A 26,248-nucleotide genomic window follows, 5' to 3' on the forward strand; every position below is an offset into this window, starting at 1 on the left:
TTTGGAATTGACTGCTAATAAATTTGCTCCGTTAAAGAAGAAAACACCTACGGTAGAAACACCTGAATTGCAACTCCTGAAATCACTGACTCAATAATTTTCACGTTTGGAAATCTAATAGAACACAGGGGCATTTTAGCATATGCAAGGCTGCAGTTAGTACAACTACAAAAAAGCTATCCTGGAGACTAAAAAAAAAAAAGAAAAATAAATCTTTAAACAAGAGAATACAAAATGCTCAATCTGATACCAAAGAACTCTTTCGCATCCTAAAAGAACAGTAGTCTACTGATCATTCTACACCAGAAAGGACTATTAAAGATAATGACACATGGTGTAATGTGATGCCACAAGCCATACATGACAAATTGCAGACTATTAAGGAAAATACTGCTGAAAAAACTATTTAAAATCATACTGAATTTAAAACCTCACAACGGGGGCATGAGAGATCCCCGCTTATTCCAGTCTTTAACTTCTCACCAATCTCGGTAGAAGAATTAGACATCATAATTAAATAATTTAAAGCTACTAAGTGCAAAAATTACATCTACACCACATTGATTATCAAAACTGGTTCCCCTACCCCATTAACCACAATCTGTAAATTCATTAATGCCTCTATAATAAAAGGTACAGTGCCTCAAGATCTCAAGAAGGCCTGGGTCATGCCCATTTTGAAGAAGCCAGGTATGTCAGTTGACCTCCCTAATAACTATAGACCAATTATAAACACTGCCTTCTTACTAAAAATCCTAGACCGTATGGACTAACAACAGATCTCGGAACACTGAAAAACGCATCCCATACTAAATGACCATCAGTCTGGGTTCCATTTTGGTTTTGGAACTGAGACGGCTCTTTTGGAACTGAAATCCAAATTACTGGCCTGCATGGACCAGAATGAAACCTCCTTGCTTATGCTGCTCAATCTCTCTGCAGTGTTTGACCTGGTGGACCATTCAATAATGTCCACCAGGTTGCAGAAGGTTGCAAACGTCTCCCCACTAGCCACTAAAGGGGTCTCTTCTTTTCTTTGTAATCGTGACAGTAGGGTGAATCCGTGCCCATTACCATCACTTGTGGGGGGGCCTCAAGGAGCCTGCACTTCTCTGTGTTTCTAGAATATCTTCACTGCTCCTCTATTTGCTATGCTGAATCACGAGGGCGTGTTATTTACCAATTACGCAGATGACACGCAATGTGTCATCCCGCTATCTGGCTTGCATGACCTTGATGAAGTTGCCATTTACAAAGTTGAAACCTGGATGGTTCATAATAAATTCTCTTAAAAATAAAACTGAGCGTCTGGTAATTGGCTCAACCCACCTCCTGAAAAGACTTGGTCTGGGTGGCGAAATTATCACTCCCTTGAAAAAAGTGAAAACTCTAGGGCCCAGGCCCCTGATCAACCGGTGAAGTGGCTGGCAGAGTGATTGACACCATGACAGGGGAGTAGAAGCTGCAGCTGCCCGTCGAGATCCCCTCCCCCAGTTGGGCGCTCAGTGGGCATGCAGGGTCCTGAGGCAGAGGGCGCCCTCGCCAGAGGCCCCCAGAGCACAGACAGCTGGTCACCAGGAATCGAGTCTACAACATTGCCCAGCGGTGACCCCAGGAGCTACGCGGAAATTGACTTGTCCGTGTCGGGAGCTACAGGCGACTGCAGGAGGCATGGAACTTCAGCTGGCAGGCGGGTCCTGGTCAAAGCCCACCCAGGGACTGCAAGCAGCTGGAGAGCAGACATCCTAAGGTTGGGCGGCGGGGTGGGGTGTTCTTGTGCCCTACTAAGCAGACAAAGGTACGACACGGGAGATGAGCGGCCCGTACCTAGTGTGGGTGGCAGACCTGGTGGACCAGAACTCTGGCGATATGACAGGCCCCTTCCAGCAGAAACACTTGGGCACAACATACAGAACAGCAAGACGTTAGAACGAGGCTGCATCAGTGGCACCCACCGAAAAGTACCGGGGCCAGAGTCTGCCCTGACGGAGTGTACCTTCTCCCCCACTGCACACTGCGAAGAGAACGCCTGCTGTAGTCCCCTGCCAGCACGCAGGATCAGGTACGTGGAAACTAAACACACAGTATTGGGGACACGGCGGCGGGGCACGTCTCTCCCTGCATATACTTGAACTTGTACCAGACCAAAGGGCTGCGGCAAGGTGGTGGAGGAAATACCACTGCCAGAGGAAGTAACGGACAGTGGCAGATCCTGTGGGGCAGCGCGGAGCGTGCATAGACGCAGCGGATGGGTGCTCCAGGAACACAAAGCGCATCCTGGATTTTTGTGGGCTTCACACTATTGACACGTGCCAGCTATGGCCCTAGACCATTTAATGTGGTAAGCATTCCACCTAGTAGAAAGGACACTTAATGACATGCCGTACTCTTGATCTGACTAACATGCAACTATTTCCATTTTTCTAGAACACTCGACTGGACTCATCGCCCAAATAAATATTGTTGTCTACTCTTATGGGCATAGGTTCCTCACTGTTCACGCAGCCCCTCTCCAGCCCCACAGTCGAGGCGTGTGGGGGTTCAAAGATTGACGACACTCGGTCTTCATCTTGTGCAAACCTGCAAGGAAAAAGAGTGGCGAGTCTTCCAGCATCATATTGTAAACCTTTCATCCCAATTATAGGTGGCACTCCCTTTCCAAACACTTTAGCTGTGTCTGGATTTGAAACTTAGAAAATCACGTAATTCCTATGTTTTTAGTAAGTGTTTCGAGCTGCCTGAAATCACCATGGTTGGTCACTTTTACACTCTTCTATTGTCACTTGACCTATAAGTGGTGTCACTATCATTTATCGATGGGGCACCACTCAACTAACCAGAATTGTATCTGGTTAGGCTGTAACTGTTCTAAAACTATTAGGAGTGTTAGAAAGCAGGGTGGTAATTATTGATAACCTGATTATTCTCTTTCCAGATATTGAATCCTTTTGCTGCTTTACACCTAGAACACAGTGGACCAATCACAGGAACCTGAAGTTTGGAGTCTATGCTCTATTGGGCTTTAATAATGTTTGTGTGCAACAGCATTTCGTGTGTAGCTTTGTCAGTGTTTTTGTTTGTTTAGCTGTTCAATTTTACAGGCTAATTTTAAAAACGATTAGTTCTTGTAAGCAGGAGATTTGGTAGACGGCAGACTACCCCTGATGAATTTCTATTTGACCTTTCACACACAATCAGAAAGAAACATGTTGGGATGTTATGAGAGAATTAGTATGTCTGAATTCTGAATAGTTTAAATGCAATGTTTGAAGTGATTTATGTTTTGGTATTCATACAACACAACACTAGTGAACTTGGTACTTGGATAGCATTTAGCTGATCTATAGTCCCTTCTTCATCCCCCTTTTTTCTTCTGTCATTATACCTCATCACCATTCATGGTGATATTATTCTGCACTTGCATTTTTCCTGAGACTTTGTCGGTTTTTATTGAAATGCTTGTGATGAACAAGGATTTTTTTTAACATTGTTTGAAATGAATAAAATTACGAGCTATATTTTTGTAAAACTGTTCTACGACTTGTTTGTGTAGACTAAGGTTTGTTCCTGTGCAAACCAATTTTGTGGTTCAATCTGGAAATAGAGTTAATAGCCCCCTAGCATCATTAGGTTTCTTGTTCAAGGCTTCGCCTAATTTTTGAGGATGTGCTAGTAGTGGGCAAATTGTTGTCCTCTCGCCTCTCTTTCTGTGTTTGTAGCATTCTGGATTGAGCCTGATAAGGTGGGAGGGCACAACTCATTTGAGATCTGGGCCAAAAACATGGGATAGTCCAGGTCACATGAGTGACAACACAGCAACGACACTTTGCACACAGAGCTCTTTTCGCTATTTGGGTGTATATGTATATCACACGGTGCAAGTAGAACACAAACACTACGGAAGTAGCCGTTGAGAAAATTAGGAACAGCATGCAGTTCTGTGCAAGATTGCCCTTGACGATGATGGGGCGGGGGGCCATGCTTAAGATGGTAGTTCTGCCCAGGCTCCTGCATTACTTTAGTAATATCCCATACATAATCCCAAGAAGTTTTTCAGTAAATTGAACAGCATGTGTAGGGATTTCCTGTGGCACGGTACCCGAAATAGAGTGGCGTTTTGGAAACTGCAGAACTTTTATGAAAAAGGACGTATCAGACTGCCTCATTTTGAGGTTTATTATTTGGCGGGACAGTTACAGTATGTGGCCAAGTGGCTTTCTGATGAAGTGACCCCTGAGCACAGGGTGCTTGGACAGGACTGTGCCCCGTTTTATTTGAAAGAAATGATTTGGCTGTCCGAAACTGAAATGAGGGGGCATCCTGCGATGTTGAGGCTTGGATGGAAAATTTGGCGTAGGGCTTGTCGTTTGATGGAAGTCCCATGCTCGTGCCTCCCGCAGATACCGCTGGTTGCATTGCTAGGAGGGGATGATCAGCTGAGGGCGATTGTTAGGACCTACTGGGAATCGGTGGGGCTGGCAAACGCTAGGCGATGTTTGGCAAGAGGGATCCATTAAGGAGTTTATAGAACTCAACGAAGAGGCGGGGCTACACACGGGCCAATATGTCACGTACATTAGATTGGTGCGGATGATTAAGAACACCTGGCCAGAGACAGTTTTGATAGAAGAACCAGATGCAGTTTTGGGAACAATATAGGATATATCTGAAGGAGGTCATGAGATCTCGAGACTGTATGAGATGGTGATGGCTAAGGTGGGGAAAGATTTAACACATCTGAGACTGGACTGGGAGGTGGAAGTGGGGGCCCCGATGGAGGATGGGGTGTGGAAGCGTGCCCTGGGCTACCACAAAAAAGTGTCTAGAAATGCCAGATTAAAACAAATACAGCTGTATGTAACGCATAGGGCATACATGACCCCCCTTGAGGATATCTAAGTTCTGAAACGCTGGAATACAAGTGTGTCCTAAATGTAACCTGGAAAACGCTGACATGACACATGTTTTGGTCGTGCCCGATTATTAGGTGTTACTGGGGAGAAGTGGCGCAGAAACTGGCTGATAAAGGGGTTACTCTTGTCACAGACACGGCCTGGGCCTGCTTACTGGGCGGGTTCCCTAGGCCACGGAAACTCAAGCACATTGAGAAACTGAGAAATCTGGCGTATGTGCTTGCGAAACGTAGGATCGCCATGGGGTGGAAGAAATGCCACAAACCTAAGGTGGATGTATGGTGGAAGGACTTGCAGAAATGGGCGGAGGCTGAAACGGTGGCATGGCAAGAAGCGAGTAGCCGGGCTGATGAAGGGGAGGCGGGCACCCTGTTGGCTTGGAAAACGCTAATAGCAGAATTGTTTAGAGTAATATCAGATCCAACAGACTCCGAAGAGAACGAAACCCGGCCACATGTGCCAAACATTGAAAGAGATTGACAAATAGGCTCACGAGGGGAGGGAGGGATAACGGGAGCAGTGATTAAGGTAACTTGATGTGTAATGGAGCTATTATGATTATGCTGCTTGTTTGGTATTTGTTGTTTTGTTTGCATAAAATCAATAAAAGAAATAAAAAAAAAAAAATGGTTGATAAAAGAAAGGCGGGAGACCCGCGCTGAGCATAAGGCGGGTTAAGAAGAATCATGTGAATTACTCTGCACCCTCCTCCAGGAGAACAGGCACGGTGTGAGATTGCGGCCCACAACCATCCTGGAGCATCGGGCTGCGGATCTGGGGAACTTATCTAGAGGCCACTATAACATCAGGGAGTGGGACACCTCGCAGGGTACCCCACACAGGCTGGAACTGAATGCGCACCCGCAGCACCGGTGGCCAGTGGATGAGAAGCTACCCTGATGACCTGTGGGAGTGGGGGTTCGCACCTTTCTGGACATCCCTGCTGGTCACACTGGTAATCTGCCATAGGGACAGAGAGCAGACAGCCGTTGGCCTGGAGTAACAGACCCGGACCCACAAGTGGTCACTGGACACCAACAGGCCACCACTGGACTGTCACAACTAGGCTCACTCAAACCCACAGCAGAGACAGCTGTGAAGAGGGTCTTGCCTGCAAACACTGCTGCAAAACACCTGCATATGACTTTGGAGCTAAAGAACGAGTTTGAACCAGAACTCACGGATAATATAGTGGCAGAGTGGACCCGTGAGGGAGAGCGCTGGTCAGGTACCCGTGGAGCAAAGGTTCAGTCATCAACCGCAACTTTGATGGCGCACATTGCTGGGAAGACATTGCATCACAAGTTTGGATAGAATCGGCAAAAGCTAGCCACCCACCTCGGACAACGTCGCACTGATGGTGGTGGATAACCCTTAAAAAGCTAGCACCGGAGGCATTGGCAACCCCTTACCCACCGATTACACCTGGCGATATCCAGATCAGGGAAAGGTGGCAAGCATCAGACCAAACTCCACTTTGAGTCACCCGCTCCAGTCAAAAATAATCAAACAATGGAGGCTGTGTCAGGCCCCGGATCAAGACTCATCGGGGGAATTTCAAAACATTAAGGAAACGTTCATGCAGCTACAATCCAGCATCCAATCACTGGACGGTAAATTGGACTCCCGGACCTGCAAGGTGGACCACATGAAGGTCCGCTTAGACAAGCATGGTGAACGGCTGAATGAGGTGGAGAGGAGGGAGAGCTACCACATGGGAAGGTCAGCTGGGCGGGTGACTTCAATGCACTGATGCAACCGGCACTAGACCGAACTGGGTGCTCTCATGGAGCTGGGAATAGAGGGACTAACAGGTTGCAAGGCATGACCATCTTGTGGGATGATGCCGATGTGTGGAGAGTCCGCAACCAAGCGGGGAGACAGTATACATGTCACTCGAACCCTCATAACCCAGCATCGAGGATAGATTTCTTTCTGATATCGCACTCCCTTATGGATCAAATGGTGGAGGTGGGAATTCATGCACGGGCACTGTCTGATCATGCCCCTGTAATACTAGAAGTGAATTTAGCGGGAAGGCAACAAGGAAAAAAAACCCTGGTGCTTTTAAAGCAAGGGACTTACTGTTGCAGTTTTTCAGGATGGTATAACCAAAGCAATAGAAGCCTTTTTTGAAGAGAACGTGGGTTCAGCACAGTCAGAGGGGACTGTGTGGGAGAGCTTTAAGTGTGTGCTGAGGGGGGAAATGTATCTCCAGGGAGACTCGGATCCTGAGGCAGATCAGGCGGGAACTAAGACTTAAAGATATTATACGCAGCTTACAGATGCCATTCCCGTACCCCCACAGATCGGGAACAGGCCGAGATTCTGACCCAGCTACGAAAGTTTCAAGACTTAGCACTACGGGAGGTGAAGTATCTCAGCAATCAGTCTGTCAATACGGGGCAGACTTTGGCTAGGGCAACCAACCAAAATGGATGAATGGAATGGTAGGATCCAGGCCATAGCAGACGATCAGGGAAGGGATTGATTCGAAGATACCGAAATAGTACAGCAGTTCAATTTTTTTAGTCATTTATATTCCTCCCAGACTAAGGCCTCTCAAACCGACAGAGGCATATCTAGCGCAGGGGGCCCTACATTGGTGCTCTGAAGACCAAAGAGAAATGCTGAACAGCCCACTGGCATTATCCGAAGTGATGAACGCCATTAAGTCTCTGCCAAATGGGAAATCGCCGGGACGCAACGGGTTCACGGCAGAATTCTATAAGCATTATGCCGCGAAGCTAGGACCCCACTTATTGGGAATGTATCAAAGTCTGGAGAGGGAGTCCCTACCGGATACACTAAGGGAGGCAGTGGTTGTAGTACTGTTGAAGCCAGACAAACCCAGCAATGATTGCTCGTCCTACCGACCAATCTCACTAATCAATTTAGGTAACAAAATTCTGGCAAAAATCTTAGCATCTAGGTTATCGCCGCTGATGCGGCAATGGTTCGTGCAGATCAGGCGGGCTTCATCCCGGGGCGATCCACTTCCCATGGCCTCTGCAGGATGTTCGGAATGATGGCGGCAATGTCGCCTGAGGACCAGGTGGTGGCAGGCTTATTGGATGTCACCAAGGCGTTAGATTCAGTTGAGTGGCCATTCCTGTTTGCAGTGCTACGACGAATGGGGACTGGGTGCGGAATTTATCGCTATGATCAAGTTGCTATACACGCAGCCGGTGGCCAGGGTGAGGGTGAATGGCCAGGTGACACCACAGATGGCCCTTGAAAGGGGAACCAGACAAGGATGCCCGCTCTCGCCACTGCTTTTCGCTTTAGCGATCAAACCATTTGCAGAACGGATACGGGAGGAACACATACACAGAGGGGTGCAGCTACATACGCATAAAATGGTAATCTCATTATATGCGGACGACATGGTGCCGTTAGTTAGGGACCCAAAAATCAACCTGATCCGATAAGGAGGGATGTCCAGAATTTTGGGGAAATATCCGGTCTGAGAGTGAATGCCTCTAAAATCGGTACTCTTCCCGATGATGGAGGCAGCTGAAAAATATCAGGATGGCTGGGCTTCCAGTGGGACATGACTCAGACCCACTACTTGGGTATCAACGTTGCTAGGGACAAAACAGTAGCGTATCATAGCAACTCCCTAAGGGCTCTGGGTCAGACCAGAGCAGCGGTGGCGCGGTGGACAAACCCCCCCTGAATTTATATGGTTGAGTATCCTTAGTTAAAATGACATGGCTCCGCAGCTTCCTTTAGATGTTTTTGAACGCCCAGATAGCGGTACCCAGGGTATACTTTCGAGAGGCGAAGTCAGTCATTTCACAGTTCTTGTGAGCGGGGAAACACCCCAGAATATCTTGGGATATGTTAGCTGCGCCGGTCTCCGCAGGGGGCCTGGCACTAAAGGACCTTGAAATATACCATGTGGCACAGGCGGGATATCTAAAGAACTGGTATAACATACAAGGGGACAGGAGACACGTGAAGCTGAACAGAGCGATGGCAGCACTGAATCTTCTCAGATCAGTCATACTTACAGCACCAAGCAGGGCAAACTCACCACGGAATCTAGTTGAAGTAACTTGTAGGGCAAGGGTATGCCTTGAACATAAACAGAAAGGGGAGGTTCTCTATTCCCCCAGGCATCCCGTGATGCACGTGCCTGGGATCCCGATCACGGCCAAACCAGGCTTTGATGAAGAGGCTGGAGATATGGAGCTTCGGGGAACTCTTTCTAGAGGGGAAATTTGTGACACTAGAGGGACTGAAAGACAAAAAGGGGTAATATCGGCTTTCGACATATTTATGTTTATCCGCTTACAGGTGAGTTTAACCCAAATATTTACTAGACTTCCGGAACAGCCCCAGGCCTCCCCCATGCTGGATAAAACGTTGCAAGGATTGGTGGGTAGCAGAGAGATATCTGGACTGTACGCTAAGTATATGAACACTGAGGGTAAGGCCCGTATCGTGCCAAAGGCAAAATGGGAAAATGGGAAAAATCCTTGGGGAGGGAAATCCCGGAGGAGCAATTGACATTTTGCTGCATGGGTATCAGGAAGGGAGCCATTAACGCACGATTCAAACTGATCCACTTCAAATACATTCACCAGTTCTACCACACCCCAGCTAATCTAAAGGAATACTACCCAGACACCACAGGGAGATGCAAAAAGTGCAACACTGAACAAGCAGACTTCCTTCATGTGTCCTGGAGCCGCCCGGATGTACGGCGATACTGGGAAGTATTTGACACTATCCGTGACATAACGGGCCAACCAACACGGTTGGATCCGTTAATGAGCCTACTGGGTTACACCAAAAAAAATCCCCAAGAACACTAGGAAACTAGTTAGTCTACTGCTTATACTGGCCCAACGGCGGGTGGCAATGCACGGGGAAGGAGGGGGGGGGGGGCCAAGACACTCACAGTGGAAATTAGACATAGCATACTGCATTGATATGGAAAATGGTTGGGGGGGGGGGGTCGCTAAATCAAAGTTGAGGCAATGTCAGCAATATGTGGGATGCGTATACGCAATATCTGATCCGACATTCTGAGAAGGTCGCAGATACTCCGCCTGTAACGGGGATCTAATGTTAATCGACATGGACGATGTGTAACACTGTGAAAGTAAGATCTAAAGAGTGACTGTGAAGGTGTACTATCACCATCCTACAGACACATGGCTATGACTCAGCGCATGGGACAATAGTACATCAGGACTCATGAACAGTAATAAATCTCTGAATTGTTGGAGGTGTACCGGGAAAGGGGGAGGGGGATTAGGGAATACCAGCACGCAGTGCCGACTGTTTGTTTCAATGTTATTAAATGCCAATAAAAGAGTTTTAAAAAAAAGTAAATGTGGAGCAAATAAGAGAGAGGAGACAGTGGGATAACAGTACGGCCCGCAGAGTGGCAGAACACAACACTGATGAGGGAAACATTGAGGCAGATGTCTGGGGAATCCCTCTGGCACAGTGGCATACGAATTCTTGCATATCCCATGCGGAAAACCTCTCCTGAAGTTCCCCATGTTTGTGGAGGCCTAGGCTCTGGGCCTACTACACAAGCCACAACAAACAATGAGTAGCTGAGGATTCCTGGGAGGGCCAGAGTCACCAAGAAATCAGAGAAAACAGAGGGGAAGAGGGAGTACGCCGCAAGACCAAGGGGTGAAGCAGAGAGCTTGGTGCCATGATAACAAAAAGGAGCAAAGTTAAGGGGCATCAAGGGGAAAGACACTGGTATTGTCAGAGGAGCACATCCGGGAAGCGTAAAAAGAAGGGACTTCACTGGAAAGAAGGGGCCGAGGAAATCACAGAGGTGGAAACTGCAGGAGACAGGAAGGCAGACTGATCAAGAGCAGAAAGGTGTGGAACATAAGCCGGGGTGGTGAAGGGCACTGCAGCAGAACCTGAGGCACCAGGGACCGGCGAGCAAGGAGATCTGCAGGAATTGAATAGCGTGAAGTCGATGGGACAGAAGAAAAGAAAAATCAACCTGGGGGGGGGGGGGGGGGGGGGAGCACGGACGCCACAAGGGACACATACAAACAAAGCTCCCCTTTGGATACCCGGCAAGTCAGAGCGACAGGGATATGGCACTCACCAAAGAGGATTGGCCAAATTCAAAGGTGAGCTCAATGAGACAGTCAAGGCAGAAGAAGCAAGCATAAGGGAAGAGCGTTCGCATGACATTGTGAACAATCGAAAGGAAATTAGGGGAGAGGGCAATGGAAATGGAGGAGCGCCTGACGGAGCTGGACACAAAGGGGCCAGAGTGGAGACAACAGACGAAAGAGGCGGAGGAGAGAATGAGGGCCCCGGAGAAGTGCGAGGACCTAGAGAACAGGTTGCGAAGAGTTAACGTCCAGATCAAAGACGTGGAGGAGGGAGTGAAGGCCACCGATCTGGAAGCCTGCATCCAAGAGCTGTTTGAGAATCTAGTGGAGGGGGAGCAGGCCCGAAATATGGAGATAGAAAGAGCACACAGAGTGGGTATTCGTAGGATGGAACCAGGGACATTCTAGTGAAGATGCACAACTATGAGGACATGGCACAGCTCACAGGGGCGGCCAAGACGAAGGGGAAGATTCCAGTGAGGGGGTGCAAAGTGCAGCGGTATGATGACCCGCCACAGGCCACACAGGCAAGGAGACGTTTATTCAAGCCACTCACAGAGGAGTTCAACTTGAGGAAGATGAAATACCAATGGCTCTTTCTGACAAGACTTCGTATGGGCAACGAGGAAAAAGCGGTTTACGGGGTAGAGGGCGGCCTGAGGGCCCTCGGGATGGCTCTAGGAGAGACTGAAGAAGAAAGTACGAAGCACCACCCGGGAGAGACAAAGGGCGAGGCGCTGCCCAGGCCCCAAAGATGGACTATGAGAAAGACCAAGAAGAGTTGAAGAAGGACATTGGGTCCTGGAAAGAGGTTCACCAAGGACTAGAATATAGCCTAATGTGGGGTAAAAAAAATTGAGGAATGCGAGGGCTGGGCGCGGGCGATGCCACGCACGGTCTGCTAGAGGGGATGGATGGAAGGGGGGATAAGGAAAATCAGTGATCTTAATGAAGGAATGCAATTCAGACCGTTCACAGATTTTAGAAGGGAACTGGGCTTAAAGAAAGGGGACCTGTTTTCGTATCAACAACTATGACATTGGGTGGGGACCCATGTAATGATAGAAGGGGCAACAAGAGAGTACACAGAGTGGGAAAGGCTAATGCCCTCTACAGAGAGCAACAAGGGACTGATATCAGCGATCTACAAGATCCTGCTAAGTGGGGAGACAGAAGGTGAAGGGGCACTGAGGGGTAAATGGGAGAAGTTATGGGGAAAGGCACTAACAGACAAGGAATGGGACAAAGCTCTAAAGGGCTGGTACACCTCCCGGACGTCAGTGCAGCACCGATAACTACAGTATAAGTTGCTACATCGGTGGCATTACACACCAGAGAGGTTTCATAAAATGTTTCCCTCAATATCAGAGTGTTGGAGGAGGGGACAATGGAACACATCTGGTAGGAATGTCAGCGGCTTAAAAATTTCTGTCAGGAGGTAAAATCAATGGTGCAGGAAATACTGGGAGTGGGATGGAATAGCGGTTATACTAGGCACCATACCGGATGGACAAGGAAGTTCGATCAGGGGTGCTGGAAGATTATGGGCAAACTTAATGATGGCCACAAAGCGATGCATAGTTAAACCGTGGAAACAGAAGGACCTGCCATCCATTATACAATGCTATTATGCAATATGGGACACAGTAGATGTGGAAAAGATGGCAGTGACAATACGCGGAGCACTGTGGAAATGTAGCAAAGTTTGGTCACCCTTCATAAACTGTGCAACCAAAGACGCTACTCAACTATACATTCCAAAGAGACTGTGGGCACTGGGGATCTTAGAGGAAGAAGAGGACTGAGACGAAACTATAAGGATTTAGGAGACTCCTGCAGGAACTGGAGGGGCTAGGGGGAAGGGAACGTTGATGTTGATACATGAGACCGATTGAAAATATGTTATACAAAATGCTGCATGGAGAAACAAAGCTAATCATAGATGTAAACAATATTAAGCGAATAAAGACTTGGTATAAAAAAATGTACACAAAGAAAAATGCAATCAACACATTCTGATCACACTCACATAGGAAATGGTTTATTCAATCACAGGTTCAGGATACTTGAATTACAGGAGTGGAGAGCAACGGATCTGGTCTACATTGTGCCGCAAGAGCAAAATAAGAAATGTATACTACTTTGCCTGGGTCAAACCCCCCACTTTAATGGTAATGGGAGCCAGATATCAATTTTGGAAAGAACTTTACATTTGCAGACTTTTGCATTGATAAATCCATTTTTAAAAATCACCAAGCGATGCCTATGCACCAAAATCCAAGGGTAGGGAAGTGACATCACAAATCTTTTGGACCTACACTCCCCGCCCCCCATGACATCACAGTAAATGTCACCAAATGATTGTCAAGTCTAACTCCACGTGAAGTAATGTCGCTGCAGTAAAACAGGTGTGTGGTCTCGATGGAAGATATTCAAACTATCAGCTGGGTATATTATCAGATTCTCAAAGGATTAAAAAAGCAACTCTTGCCAGATCACACTTTCAATTGACCAGGACACAAAATATGCATTCGCCCCCAACAACAATTGGCAGTAATAATGAACTCTTGGCGAGTTCAGAAGTGATGTGCTAATTGCAAGTCACTCATGTCTGGCTAGTAGTTAACTTGGCAATTTTAGCCACGCATTTCACATTACATGCTTTTAAATGACCACTATATGTTGGAGAGGAAAATGTATACTCCTAAACCAGTGTTTAATAACTGTTTAAGTGGTGTGCCAAGTAATTTACAACTCCAGTACATTTGGAGAAAAAAAATTGTGTGTGTATATCACAATTGTAGCATTTACATGCTTTGCCGTAAAATGCTCCCTCACAATAAACACACTTGTTTGATGCAGAGTTTAATCTCCACTCTAGTCCTGCAAACACATTGCATATCTTCCTCTGATCAAAATCAACGATCAGAGTGACTAAGCTGAAGCTCTGTGGTAGCAGCTGGTACCTCTAGATACATCAACACAACATGCTGCTCACTGAATATGCTTGTCATTTTTAACAGAACAATAAAACAGCATTGTTTCTTAGTATCTTTTAATACATGTAAATTTGCTATTAATATATCAGTATAATAATTGTATTTTTTGTTATGGCGGGGCTCTAAATTGATGTATAGCTTTTTCTTTTACCACGGAAGAGCCCAGTTAACTTGACACCAGGAGCAAAGTTGGACTTGCAGGCCACCTGGTGCCATCCATTCTTACCAATGTGGCATTAACTGTGTGTTTGTAAAGGTATATACAGCAGCAGTGGGCATATCTAGAAGATAAAGCATAATGGCGCATATATAAAAGTACAAAAAGTTATAGTTGGCATTACATGTGAAAGTTACATTGTGGCATGCTATATAGTAGGTCTTTGTTCCCCAAATGTAAGTTCTGCTTATTAGGAGAAGCCCGATACCCAGGAGCTGCTTTTATCTTCTAAAATGTTTATTTCAATACCTATATGGGAAACAAATGCATTCGTCATTCACTTGAATGTGTTCAGAGTCCATTGTAAAGTGAAATGTTATATTAGTTGTGACCGTGTGGGAATTAAAAGCCACCATTATTAAGCAGAAACATTGGTTTATAGCCCCATTTTTTAAACCGAAAATTGTAATATTCCTTTAACTTTCAACAAAAAGGAAAGATTGAACTAATGACCATTGCTGAAGAGCTGCGAGTGACACTCGTGATCCAACATAGAAAACTCATCTCTAAACTACAGCTGTGCGTTAGCTCTAAAGAGATTAGGCCCTCCACCCATTAGGTAGCCACACAGCAATCTATATTTCAACTATTGTATTCTCCGGATTATTTCATCATTCTTATAACCCGACTTAAAAAAATAATAATAATTAAAAAAAAATGTTAAAAAAATAAAGAAATTAAAAAAAACACAATCACAGACAGGTATTTTTAATTGTTGCTATTTCCACAGGGGGTCCAGAGGAACTAAGCATGGATTACAAATGACCAGCTCACCCAATTTAGTATGTTAAAAAGGGACACTAATAAGATAGCCACACAACCTTAAAGTTCTTAGGTAAACTTCCATCTCTGGATTCCAAAACCACACATTCATTGTGCTCTAAATGTACACTGCCACTGAACCTAGATCTACTTTATGCAAATTAGAGTTAAACTAGAATATAATATATGTGTTGCATTCTCAACCAATATCTTCGATTTTTACCAAAAATGCCAAACTGTTAGCGCCATTTCATAAACTCACCCAAAGCACAATAATTCACGTTTGTCATTAGTGATTCACTGGTTGTGCCCCACGAGTTGCATTGCAGCATTTAAACTAACACTTGGAACAACACATTAATGTGGGTTCCTCGTCAACAATGCACTTCCATTTTTTGCAGCACTAAAGGATCGCAAAATGTACACTATTGACAAGACAAATGCGTTTCTAAAGTCAAAATGTTTGGCAAGTCAGAGGACGAAAAATAAAATTCAAATAAAAAAAGTACCCAAAATCTGTTACTTTATTGTTTGACCTACTAATGCATCAAACGATTAGGCAATCTTCCTACCGAAAAGCGTTTTAACTATCAGGACTGCAATATTAAAATGGTGACAGTCAAAAATGAAAGACAAAATACCAGAAGTACTCGAGATGCATTACTGCACTTTCTGCTTACGCTCTATGAGCGAGGCAACAGGGCACTGTTGGACTAGACACGTTTGTGTCCCAGCCATCTTCCTTGCACCTCTATCTGTATGCATGCGTTACGTAAATGGACTAGTAAATTCGCCTGCCTTGTTCCACCCCAGACCTCCCTCCACGCACCCACCTTTTTCCGTCCTCCCCACCGTAGCTGGGCCAAAACTAACACTTCATGCACTTGGCACTAGGAGAAACGCTGTCCGGCCTAGTATGCTAGTTTTCTGTTTAGATCACTCGGAAACTTCAAGGCCTAAGAATGATTACTGTATTCCCTTGTTCCCTTCCCGCCTTGAAGCACTCCACCTGTATATAAGCCCTGTATAAATAATTTTAAAAAACTCCAAGAAGAATATATGATGGTCTACAAATGTATCACAAGTGGCAAGTCCCAAGTTCACATTACCACCAATAGTGGAAGAATTAGACAGATCTCGGGCTACGCTGTCAATTCCACAAAATCTTTTGCCCTAAACATAAAACCCAGTGTCAATATACATCTTGTGCACCCATTTCCTTTCAAATGGGAGGCAGAGACGATATTACGCCTCTGGATTTTTCTTACGAGTTCCCATGACACCCTTTTACAAAACATCTTCAAGGTCTCCATCACTGGAAAACGGCTGAAATGCCTTGGTTTGGTAGACGCACAGCCATTAAGATTAATTTACTTCCACACTCCTATACGTTGTCCAAAGCCTCCCAATCAAGATAACATTAACGTCACTCAAAAAACTGCAGTCCAAAATATGGGGCTTTATTTAGCAAAGGGAATCTCCTCTCATATGTAGGAAGATCTTAGGAAGATCTCAACTCACAACAGGCAACAAGGGGGAACAGCAATGCCAAACATACAGGTACATTTCGATGATACTTGACTCTACGGACATGCAACTTAAAACAAAAAAAAAAAAAAAAAAAAAAAAAAAATGGAAGAAATTCTAGCAACTGGGTCCAATGACCCCCTTAACCTCCCTTCCATGGCCATCACCCACCTGCTGACCACCAAGGCATATCATGCAACCCTTGACCCTAGTAAGTCAGTTTATTGGGATATGGCAATTCGTAAATTTAAACTTTCCACTCATCCTTCTCCCCTAGCGCCAGTTCTTCAAAACTCCCCCCTCCCCCAACTTTCCTTCAGGTCTGGGCAATCACAATTTTGCTCAAAGGAATTGGGGGGCCATTCAGGAACTTAACTATGTGAAGGCACTCCCTGACATTTCAACAATGGGAAGCAGCATACAACTAGGACATTGGATATCACAACCAGATATCAGAGAGGGTGACAGCAGGAATCTGACACAACTAGAGAAAATGGTGTCCTTTAATCTTTCCATACACAAGACACAACATATATAAAGTACTATCAGATGTGGGCTCGAAAGACCCCCCAAAAAAAGATATGGAACGATGGGAAGAGGAATTAGAATGCACCATCCCACCCTCCTCTTGAGAAGCTATATGGAAAAGCCAGAACATCCATATACACCTCAAATAAGGAAGAAAGATCTACCACTGGTACCTTGCCCCAGACAAACTACATAAAATCTATCCCAAACTTTCCCCACTCTGCTGGAGGGAGTGTAGCAGGGTTGGATCCATGGCCCCATATGGTGACAATACCCAAATATTAAACGCTTTTGGATAGACATGATTATCTTGATTCACAAGGTTGTCGGTATCCATCTACCTTTAGTCTCCTTGGTAATTTTATCAGGCAACGTGGACAATCCATCTACCTTTAGTCTCCTTGGTAATTTTATTAGGCAACGTGGACAAACAAGAAGTTGTCACCATAGGGCAGCACATTCTAAACTGGCTAATCACATGCCGACTGACGGCTGTGAAACTCGCCACTTGTCCACATTTGGAGAAAATAAATGCCCCCTTGATGCATATGTGTTGGGCAAAAATGTAGCATGTGTGCACCATACTTTTTTTAAAATTTGTTTTCATTTTTTTAAAAAACACTGCCACCCTCTCCGATGCTTTAATCAGATACAGATCGGTCTGGGACCCAGTCATAACATATGTCACTTCAGACGATTATTGCCCCATGATCCCTCACCAGTGGAAATCCTTTTAATTATGCATATGTGTACGAAAAGCCCCTGTGAGGGTGTCTGAATAAGATTTTAAATTGCTTGAATTTCAACAGTTTTTTATTTTAAGTATAATGGGCTTAAATGTAAGACCTTTCATACGTATGAGTTTCCAACTGACACTATTGCAATTAATAAAAACGTTAAAAGCAAATTTACATTAGGAGGAATATACAAAACTAGACGCCTTACGTCACCCAATCAATCTAAGGTAGGGATCAACCATAAAATGTCAATGTACATTTTATACAAGACACTAAACTTCATATTTAACCACCCTTGTGTGTTCAACAACAAATACCAATGTTATAAGAAATCATCCAACTAGAAATAAAGACACCATTCATCACTAAAGAACAGAATCACCATAAATGCCACAATTCAACTATATTGCGATACCAAAAAAAAGGGGGAAAAAAACAAACAAAAAAACATTGCTGCCATTTTTAAATAAGATGGTGATAAGTAAAATGAAAAAGTAACAGGCACATTTCTAAAAATATACTACTTATCCTTGAACGCTGCATTTCAAAGAAGAAAGTACAATTCTGCTTACTACCAACCAATTACGCAACAGGTCATAAATAAGCAACAGCAAGCCAAGTATTCAATATAGGAGCACATGCAAAATAGTGCAAAAGCAGTTATGAAAGAGTACCATGGGCATTGTACTTAGAAACGTGGTTCTGGGATTCATGCATTTACAAATTGGAGTCAAGTCTCAACGCTATGGAAAATTATTGGAGTAAATATATGTTTCATGGTTTCAACACTAATAACATGTGCAATAATGTACCTCCCCCGAACACTTTGGTGACTTGCAATACCCTTTTTAAATACAGTAGGGTGGAATTGTATTGCGTATAATATGGCCACACAAAGTTGCATAAATGGCAACATTATCCATTTTATTTGCGAGATTGAAGTACAGTCCTGGTTTTAATTTTGCATGTTGGGGCATGTAGTCCTAGAGGTCCCCACTGTAAATCCAGGACTACAAGTCCCAGAATGCAAGGTTAAGAACCTAGCTGCACAAGCCCAGATAATTTTGAAAAATACTTCAAATTCACAATGTGCCCTCGGCTATCATTTTATCATATGAAGCTAGTACTGATCGTCACCTATGGCGTTGAAGCTTTCTTTTTCTTTGCTCTTCCGGCAATAATATGGCCAGTCTTGGAGGGCCTATTTTGGAAAAAGGTACTCAACCTTCCAACGGGTACCCCAATCCAGCCCATAAGAGTGGAACTTGGTTTAGCCTTCTTGTACGCAATGGTGGTTTGAAGTCCTTGGCCCTGCTCCGCAAATGCATACTACCATCACCACCAATGGGTTTTAAACTCCTGCAGGACGCTCTTTCGGAAGGGTCAGACGGCGCGCTACGTGAATGGAGGCAACATATATATTGCAATTCTAGAAGGCTTTGAATCCTCCCAGGAAATGCCAACAACTAAACCAACTGGAGTGAAACGCAGATTGGATCCAAAGACAGCATGAAAGATCAAGCTTCAAGTGCTATGGGAAAGCCATCTTTGAAGCACGTTCGCTCCACTCACTGCCTTAATACTTGGCAAAATTCCCAAGCAGCTACCGCCGCGCCCAGTTTATGCGTTTTCAGCTAAACCTACTACCAACGAGAGAGATTTTGGATGCTAGGGCGGCAGGGAATGAAGCCGACTTCAGTTGTAGACTGTGCCGTTGCAAAGACTCCAAGGAATCTCTACAACATTTAGTGCTATTCTGTTTGGAAATAACAGAATTGAGGACTAAATGGCTGGGCAAATATATCAATGCCCAACCGTCGCATTCGGCCGACCAGTGGTGGATCCAACAAATTCAGGGGGAAAGACTGTCACTACCCGTGGTCGTGATACATTTTTGTTAAAAGAAACATTCTAATAGAAAGTATTCAAAATCACAATCAACGCTCAACGTCTGTAACTTTCCCCCCCCCCCCCCTTTTCTGCTTGTCAATTTTAACAGATGGGAAACGCCTGATGTTCAGGTTTGTACCTGGTAAAGGTTATTTAAAACCAAATACTAATTTTTAAAAAAGTTAAAAATCACAAATGAACTAATGTCTCCCGAATGAAAGAAACGATGTTGGCATGTATGCCGCCATCCCCTTAAAAAACTGGCCTCTTGCTTAATCCAAGATCTTCCACTTGCTGATACACTAACATTGTAGGATAACTTTTGATTGTGTTGGGGGAGGGGGGAGTCGGGTGGTGTGGTTTTAAGGGCTGCTTCTCATGCTTTGCAGAGAAAGTTTAAGCAGTTTAAAAAAATACATCTAGAAATGTGTTCTCTAAAATAAGTAACATGTAGATTGTTTTCTTGCGTTTACCTCAAGCAGTGCTCGAAAATAAAAACACTTTACAATAAACAGTTCCTTAACAATCAATGGCTGCAAAGTGCCACAGAAAATAGCTGTAGAAGAAAAGTCATTTGAATAGCTTGGGTTGGGAATGAAATGAACCTCTCCCACCCCTCCATCCCCCCACATACAAGTAAGCGCCATTTTTGTAGTTATGGTAGAAACATTCAGCCCTGCATTGCTGCGCTATAAACACAGACCCAACAAATAAACCTGAACAGGCACAAGCGCTGATGATAGAGAGACCCACGCTGCTAGCTCCCATAGAAACTTTCCTTTGTTCTATAACTGTTGCTAATATGCGTTATCCCAAGAAGGAATGCGCCCTGCAAGGCTGCGAGACAGTACCAGGCGCCTTGCAATGCACATTTATCGAGGCCATGCCAAAAGTAGATGCCTAACCACCACCTAACCCATCATGAATTATGACACCCACGGTACATAAAAGTCCAAGACCCCTGAATTCCACGATAGTAGGTGACCTCAGACCACCAACCATAAACCCAGTGGTCATAAAAGATCATTCCACCTTATTTCATAATGACAAAGTTTGTAATACGAGGTATAGGGTGAAATAAATTAATAGTCCAAAGCGAGGGTGGAAGCCTTGTGTGCAGACAGTATGATATGGACCGAGTGAAGAATGTGTGGTTCAGCATGATCTTGAGCCTCCCCTGTGCCAGTCGCCGAGTTTCCCAGGTGCACACCATAATGATAAAGTAGCATTGTCTTATATAGTAACTAATGGCGAACTCAAACCTTGGAGATGAACCCTGCTGACCCCACGTGATGGGAGACGGACAGGGCTGGGACCAATAGCAGCCCAATAACCCCTATGGAGCAGGCCGCCCATGTAAAAGGTCTCACCAACCAGCCACACTGGTTTTTCACTGTATATGTGACAATGCGTTTCCATATAACATTCTGCCTATAATATTTTTCAGCAGAACGTTCTTGGGCAGCACAGTTCTTTGCTGGCATACTTATTTTTTGTGTGATTAAACCTCGTTATCCTTGCAAGAATCCCTTGGCTTTTCTTCCCAAGCGGATTGCATTTTCTCTGACGTGAGCATTTGTGGGCGTGCCTTCTGTCGTCATGTTTTGAATTGCTACAGTGACAGCTGGAATTCTGCTCTGTGCTTACTCAAGCAACAGGCATTTTGACAACACAATAACTGATTGAAGAGCCGTAGTGATATAATTTTCTTAGTTCAAGTCAGCAGTGATGTCACAACTTTTCAACCTCGTTACACTATTTGGGCAAGGAACTCCTCAGTGAGTTGTAATCTCCTTTTTATGTAACGTAGGGGCTTTTTTTATTCCTTATAATATATGGCCACACCCTGTCAACCCCTCTTTCATACCTGGCCTCTTGCTTAATGTAATAGATCTTCCATTTGCTGATCCATATCATCAATGTACAATCTGTTTGCATTTTTTTAACGCTTATATGTAGCTCCTAATGTGCTGCATAAAAGAAAAGGTTTCAGTGGTTTAATAAAAAGCATATAAACACATTTTCATTTAGTGCTTTAAATTAAGTAATAACATGCAGATTATTACTCATATGTTAAACATCAGCAATGCACAAATTAAACATACTACCATAAACGATTCGTTATCAGTTAAGGGCTGTAAAGTGTCACAAAAAACGTTCACAAACAAGGACTTTGAAAGCTTGTCACTGCTTTAAGTCATGCAGGGATAGCTGGAATTCTCTCTGCTCAAGCAGCAGGCAGTGTGATGTCACAACTGCAGGGTAATAACTAATTACAGAACAGCTGTGGTCATTTTCTTAATACATATAGACCAGTTGTGATTTCACAACTAGCTTGTGAGAACATTTCTAGACTCTTGTATAGATATTGCAGGCTGCGATGTACATAAGCAGATGCCACAAATATATTTAAGCTTCGAGACCACAAAATACCATCTTCAGTATAAAACGTCACATGCTTTCGCAACATATGTGTTTGTGTGGAACGAATAAAAAAGGTATCATAGGTAGTACAGCTCACTGGCAACGCGCTCGTCTTGGAAGCAAGACAAGGCAGAGCAACACAGGTTCGAATCCCAAGTTCGTGCTTAGAAACCTCTTAGTTATTAAGCGCGTTATAAATAACCAATTGCAACAAATATACACAACATAAACAAACAAATATACGAATACCACAACGCATATGCCATGAGCGCTTCATCAATAGAACTACCACGCAAAACAAATGCTCTCGTATTATTGACTGGGAAAAGACAAAAGGCTGCGCCTCTCCCGCGAGTATTAGAACCCACAGCCGCCATGGGTATTTCCAAACACATACTTTAGTAATGTTCTATTCCACCAACAAAACAAAAACAGTAAATGGAGCGCCTCAATATGAAATAAGATCACAGAAAAATAATATACGCAAACAGGTGACCGGGAAAGGGCCGGCTTCACGCAATCCCTTCAGCAAACATGACGGTAACATTGCCAACAATATAAGTAGCCAACTAAGTCAACAAAACACGGATCACAACGAAAATCGGGCAGTCAATAATACACATTGGATTCCGCCTAAACAAAAGCTGCATTCTTTACTCGTTCTAGAGCTACATCTGCACATTACATGTTCACTCCATAGACAAGTAACGTGTGGAACCGGCAAACCAATGTTGGGTTAATTATGGATCTACTCCATGTCATGTGTACAGCATCGGTTTGCGCTTCAGGAGTTCAACACACTATGGCGTATAAACGCTCAAATTCAAAACGTGGTCATTGCAATGTCTTGCGATTTGGGCGCTGGACTGTCGAGGCACGCACAGTTAGTGTAATTGTCCCCATGTTGTGCCTGGTGCTTCGCGTGTCTTTAGCAGCCTACATGGTTGCTCACTCTGTTCAGCGTATGCTGATGCAGCTCAAGGAAGACGTATGAGAGGAAAAGCTGCTCAAGGCATGCCACAAAAGCAAACGCGATCATTGAAATTGTGTTCATTTTACAGCCAGGACACATGTTCATCCTTAACATGAGGCCGGTGCACTTGTGCCAGCGCTCGGTCTGCTGCTCCGCTCAGCCTTGCTCCTATGGTATTGTTGTTTGACTAGCAAGACTCCTCCTCTCGTCCCTCCTCCTTCTCCATCTGCACAGTGCTCATGACGTACCACTAGTTCTAGCACATATCAAAAGATCCCAATTGTGCAGGAAACCCCCGAATTAATATACAATTGGGAACAGCCTGCGTTAAAGGGTCCCAGTACGTTCTGTGCAGCGGCTACTGCTGCTTAGCTCCCATTTGTACACTGCCTCACCCCTGAACCATGGTGCAAACTTTGTTTCGGCCAGAAAATTGCGGGAAATTCAACTGAAGGCACAAACTCAAGAGGAAAGAAAGGCATAAAAACTTTATCCCCTGCAGCTGCAAGAGCGGCGGCAGAGGGAGGGTGTCTCTCACCAAGCCTTGGTAGCTCCTCGGGTGCTCCCGACCTGTCCAGTCGATGCGCCTGGGCAGCAGCTGCGGGGGGTGACATATAGGTGCTGTTAGTTGTGGAAGGCAGGGAATTGGGGGAAGTATGGATTTCATCTTCAGAGGGGAGCGAGTAGAATAACGCTTACCTGCTTCTGCTGTACCTCTCGTATCAGTGCCTGCAAGAGGAAGACAGAGGATCAGAGTCGGGGGGTGGGTCTACAAGAAAGTCGGGGGAGAATGGGGGGGGGGGGGGGGTCAGAAAGAATGCATCGCGGGGCGCAGCCCCCTCCTACCTCAGCTGCCTCCTGACAGGGACTATCGTCCAGAAACCGGGCAATCAGGAAGTAGAGTTCTGTGGAGAGACGGGGAGGTATTACTTGCCAGCAAGCAATCTGCCGACCCACCCCCTTGGGTAGAAGAACCCCAGCCATTAGGGAGCCCCCCTAATTCACCCATTGGAATCTCCCCTGCAGATGTATCCAAGTCCGCATGTACTCACCCGACTTGAGCTCGGCGTTGCACTCTGAGGCCATGGCTCCAGGATCCGCGGATGGTGCGCTCAGTGCTTTCTCAAGGGCTGTGCTGGATTCAGGGGAGAGGCTGCGCCCTGTGTCCCCCTTCGTACTGCTCCGCCTCCTGCTCCAGCAGCAGTAACCTCGATGAGCTAAGTCTGTAATGCGAATCATTCCGCAGTCATGCACTGACAACGTAAAGTAGTTCCCCCCAGAACGCACAACCGGGGATCCCTGGCGGCCACATCTCATTAGAATGACCCGGGAGAGTGTCTGAGTTTAGAGCCGTCCACGCGGGAATGTGCAAGGCTCACTGTTAATTCCTGTAAAATATCGCGGTAGATCCTTTCCATGGAAAAAGATTGTTTACGTTTTTTAAAGGATACACGTGACACTGCTTGGGCTTGCCCAACCCGAAGCTTACAGGGCGTCCTCCAGCACGAAAAGGGGGCCAGGATAACTTACAAAAACACACACACCAGTGGGTTGTGGCGACTGGCCTGCCTCTCTTAACATTTGCAGTGTTTTCCTTTAGCGGCGCGCGGAGGGATATGACGCACGATGCGTCTTCTTAAGAAAAATACACCGAAGTCGGGAGAGAACGCACAATCGCAGAGGCTGGCTGAGAATGTTTTAAGGCCCTGGACTTTATGCACGATTTTATGCACGAAGGTCTCCGTTCAGCTTACTGTTGGCTTACTCGTTCCTCATGACCCTTTATGGTTGGCGCTGGTGCTTAATTATGCTTCATAGAAATCCTGTTTTTCACACAGGGAAGGAGAGCAGCATTATTGTGGGCCGCGTTTCTCCAAACTCAAAAACAGAATTATGTATCGATTACGTTTTTAAACATACTTGTAGTGGCGTGACCAAGATTTTTACTGTCCAAACATTTGGTGGGCCTGAGGTTCTTTTAAGAGATTCGCTGCGTTCATGTATGTTTGATATTTCATAGCGCTCACTGCCATTGTTATGGCTTTTAAGCAGAGGGGGGATGGAGGGGTGGGAGAGACCCTTCCGAAGCCGGCAGTCTGTGCAAACTTAAAAATAAAACATTGCATTACATGCAATAGTAATTAGACACAATTAGCTGCGATGAGTTTTTTTAGTCCTGCCTATATAAAACTTCAGACCTTCAGTGGTGTTGTAACCTTCGGTTTATTGAACAGCAAAAGGTGGCAGCATAAATAAATGTAGTTGCAAAGCACAGTTACATTCACTACTGCATTGGAATGTCCAAGTCTCTGGGCTTTCTCATAGGCCCTCGTTACAAGGTGGGCGCAAAGGGATACTGGGCACCGCTAATGACACCGGTGCTGGTAATCCCTTTGCGCCCTACTACGAGGTCCCTTTGCGGGTCCCGTTAAGGCCGCCTGGTTTTACCAGGCGGCCTTAGCGGGAGCCGCAAAGGGACCAGGGAGCAAATAACGGTACCGCAAATTGCGGTACCGTTATTTGCACCTTCCCCATTCCCATTGAGCCCTACGGGGGTTCAAATGGGAATGGGGAATGGCTCTGGTGAATGGGGAATTACCAGTCCCGCCGACCTCAGACTGGACTGGTAATTACTCCCTTCACCAGGCCGGAGTCGGACCGATTTGGGAGGCAGCCATGGCGCTAACGCCATGGCTACCTCCAAACTCGGAATGAGGGCCATAGTCTTTAGGGCTGGCACAAGTCTCTGACTCCTCATGCAGGAGGAGTGCCAGGAGCTGCTGCTGCTCTGTGGCTCTCTAGCCTTCCATAATTTAATGCAGTTGCCACTCCCTGCAGCCTTCCACGCCTCTCACATCTAATATCGTGAGATATCGGCATTGCCAGGTCGCACGGGTAGTCATACATACCTCCCTTTGATAGCACAATGAAAGTTTTAATTCATAATATAATGATGCTTCACCAGTCTTCTGCGCTCTTTCTTTGGCTGATCCTCCTCCTCGCACTCACCACAGACATGTGGATTGTTTCGTAGGTCGTTCTCTGTCTCACTCTGTGGGTTGCCCTCTGTGTCTCCACCTCAGTCTCTGGAACACGTTTGTCAATACTTCTATAACGGTTGACGTGGTGATATTCGATACAAATTCGGCTTCCACCCACTTTGACAAATAG

General features: G+C 45.4%; 1 protein-coding gene across 2 annotated transcripts in view; it reads right to left on the reverse strand.

Annotated features, from left to right (window-relative positions):
• Window positions 1-24,584, reverse strand: part of PHIP (pleckstrin homology domain interacting protein) — a 2,101,228-nt gene extending 2,076,644 nt beyond the window's left edge. For both annotated transcript variants that reach the window (XM_069606291.1, XM_069606290.1), the window contains exons 1-4: window positions 24,130-24,584; window positions 23,924-23,982; window positions 23,777-23,806; window positions 23,616-23,675 (exon numbers count right to left, since the gene is read on the reverse strand). In XM_069606291.1, coding sequence (XP_069462392.1) covers window positions 23,616-23,675; window positions 23,777-23,806; window positions 23,924-23,982; window positions 24,130-24,394 — 414 coding nt within the window. In that variant the 5' untranslated portion in view covers window positions 24,395-24,584. The remainder of the gene's footprint in view (window positions 1-23,615; window positions 23,676-23,776; window positions 23,807-23,923; window positions 23,983-24,129) is intronic.
• Between the last annotated feature and the right edge of the window lie 1,664 nt (window positions 24,585-26,248).

Source organism: Ambystoma mexicanum, chromosome 4p (genome assembly GCF_040938575.1).
Source record: "Ambystoma mexicanum isolate Mex_15411 chromosome 4p, UKY_AmexF1_1, whole genome shotgun sequence".
NCBI classification, from domain to species: domain Eukaryota; kingdom Metazoa; phylum Chordata; class Amphibia; order Caudata; family Ambystomatidae; genus Ambystoma; species Ambystoma mexicanum.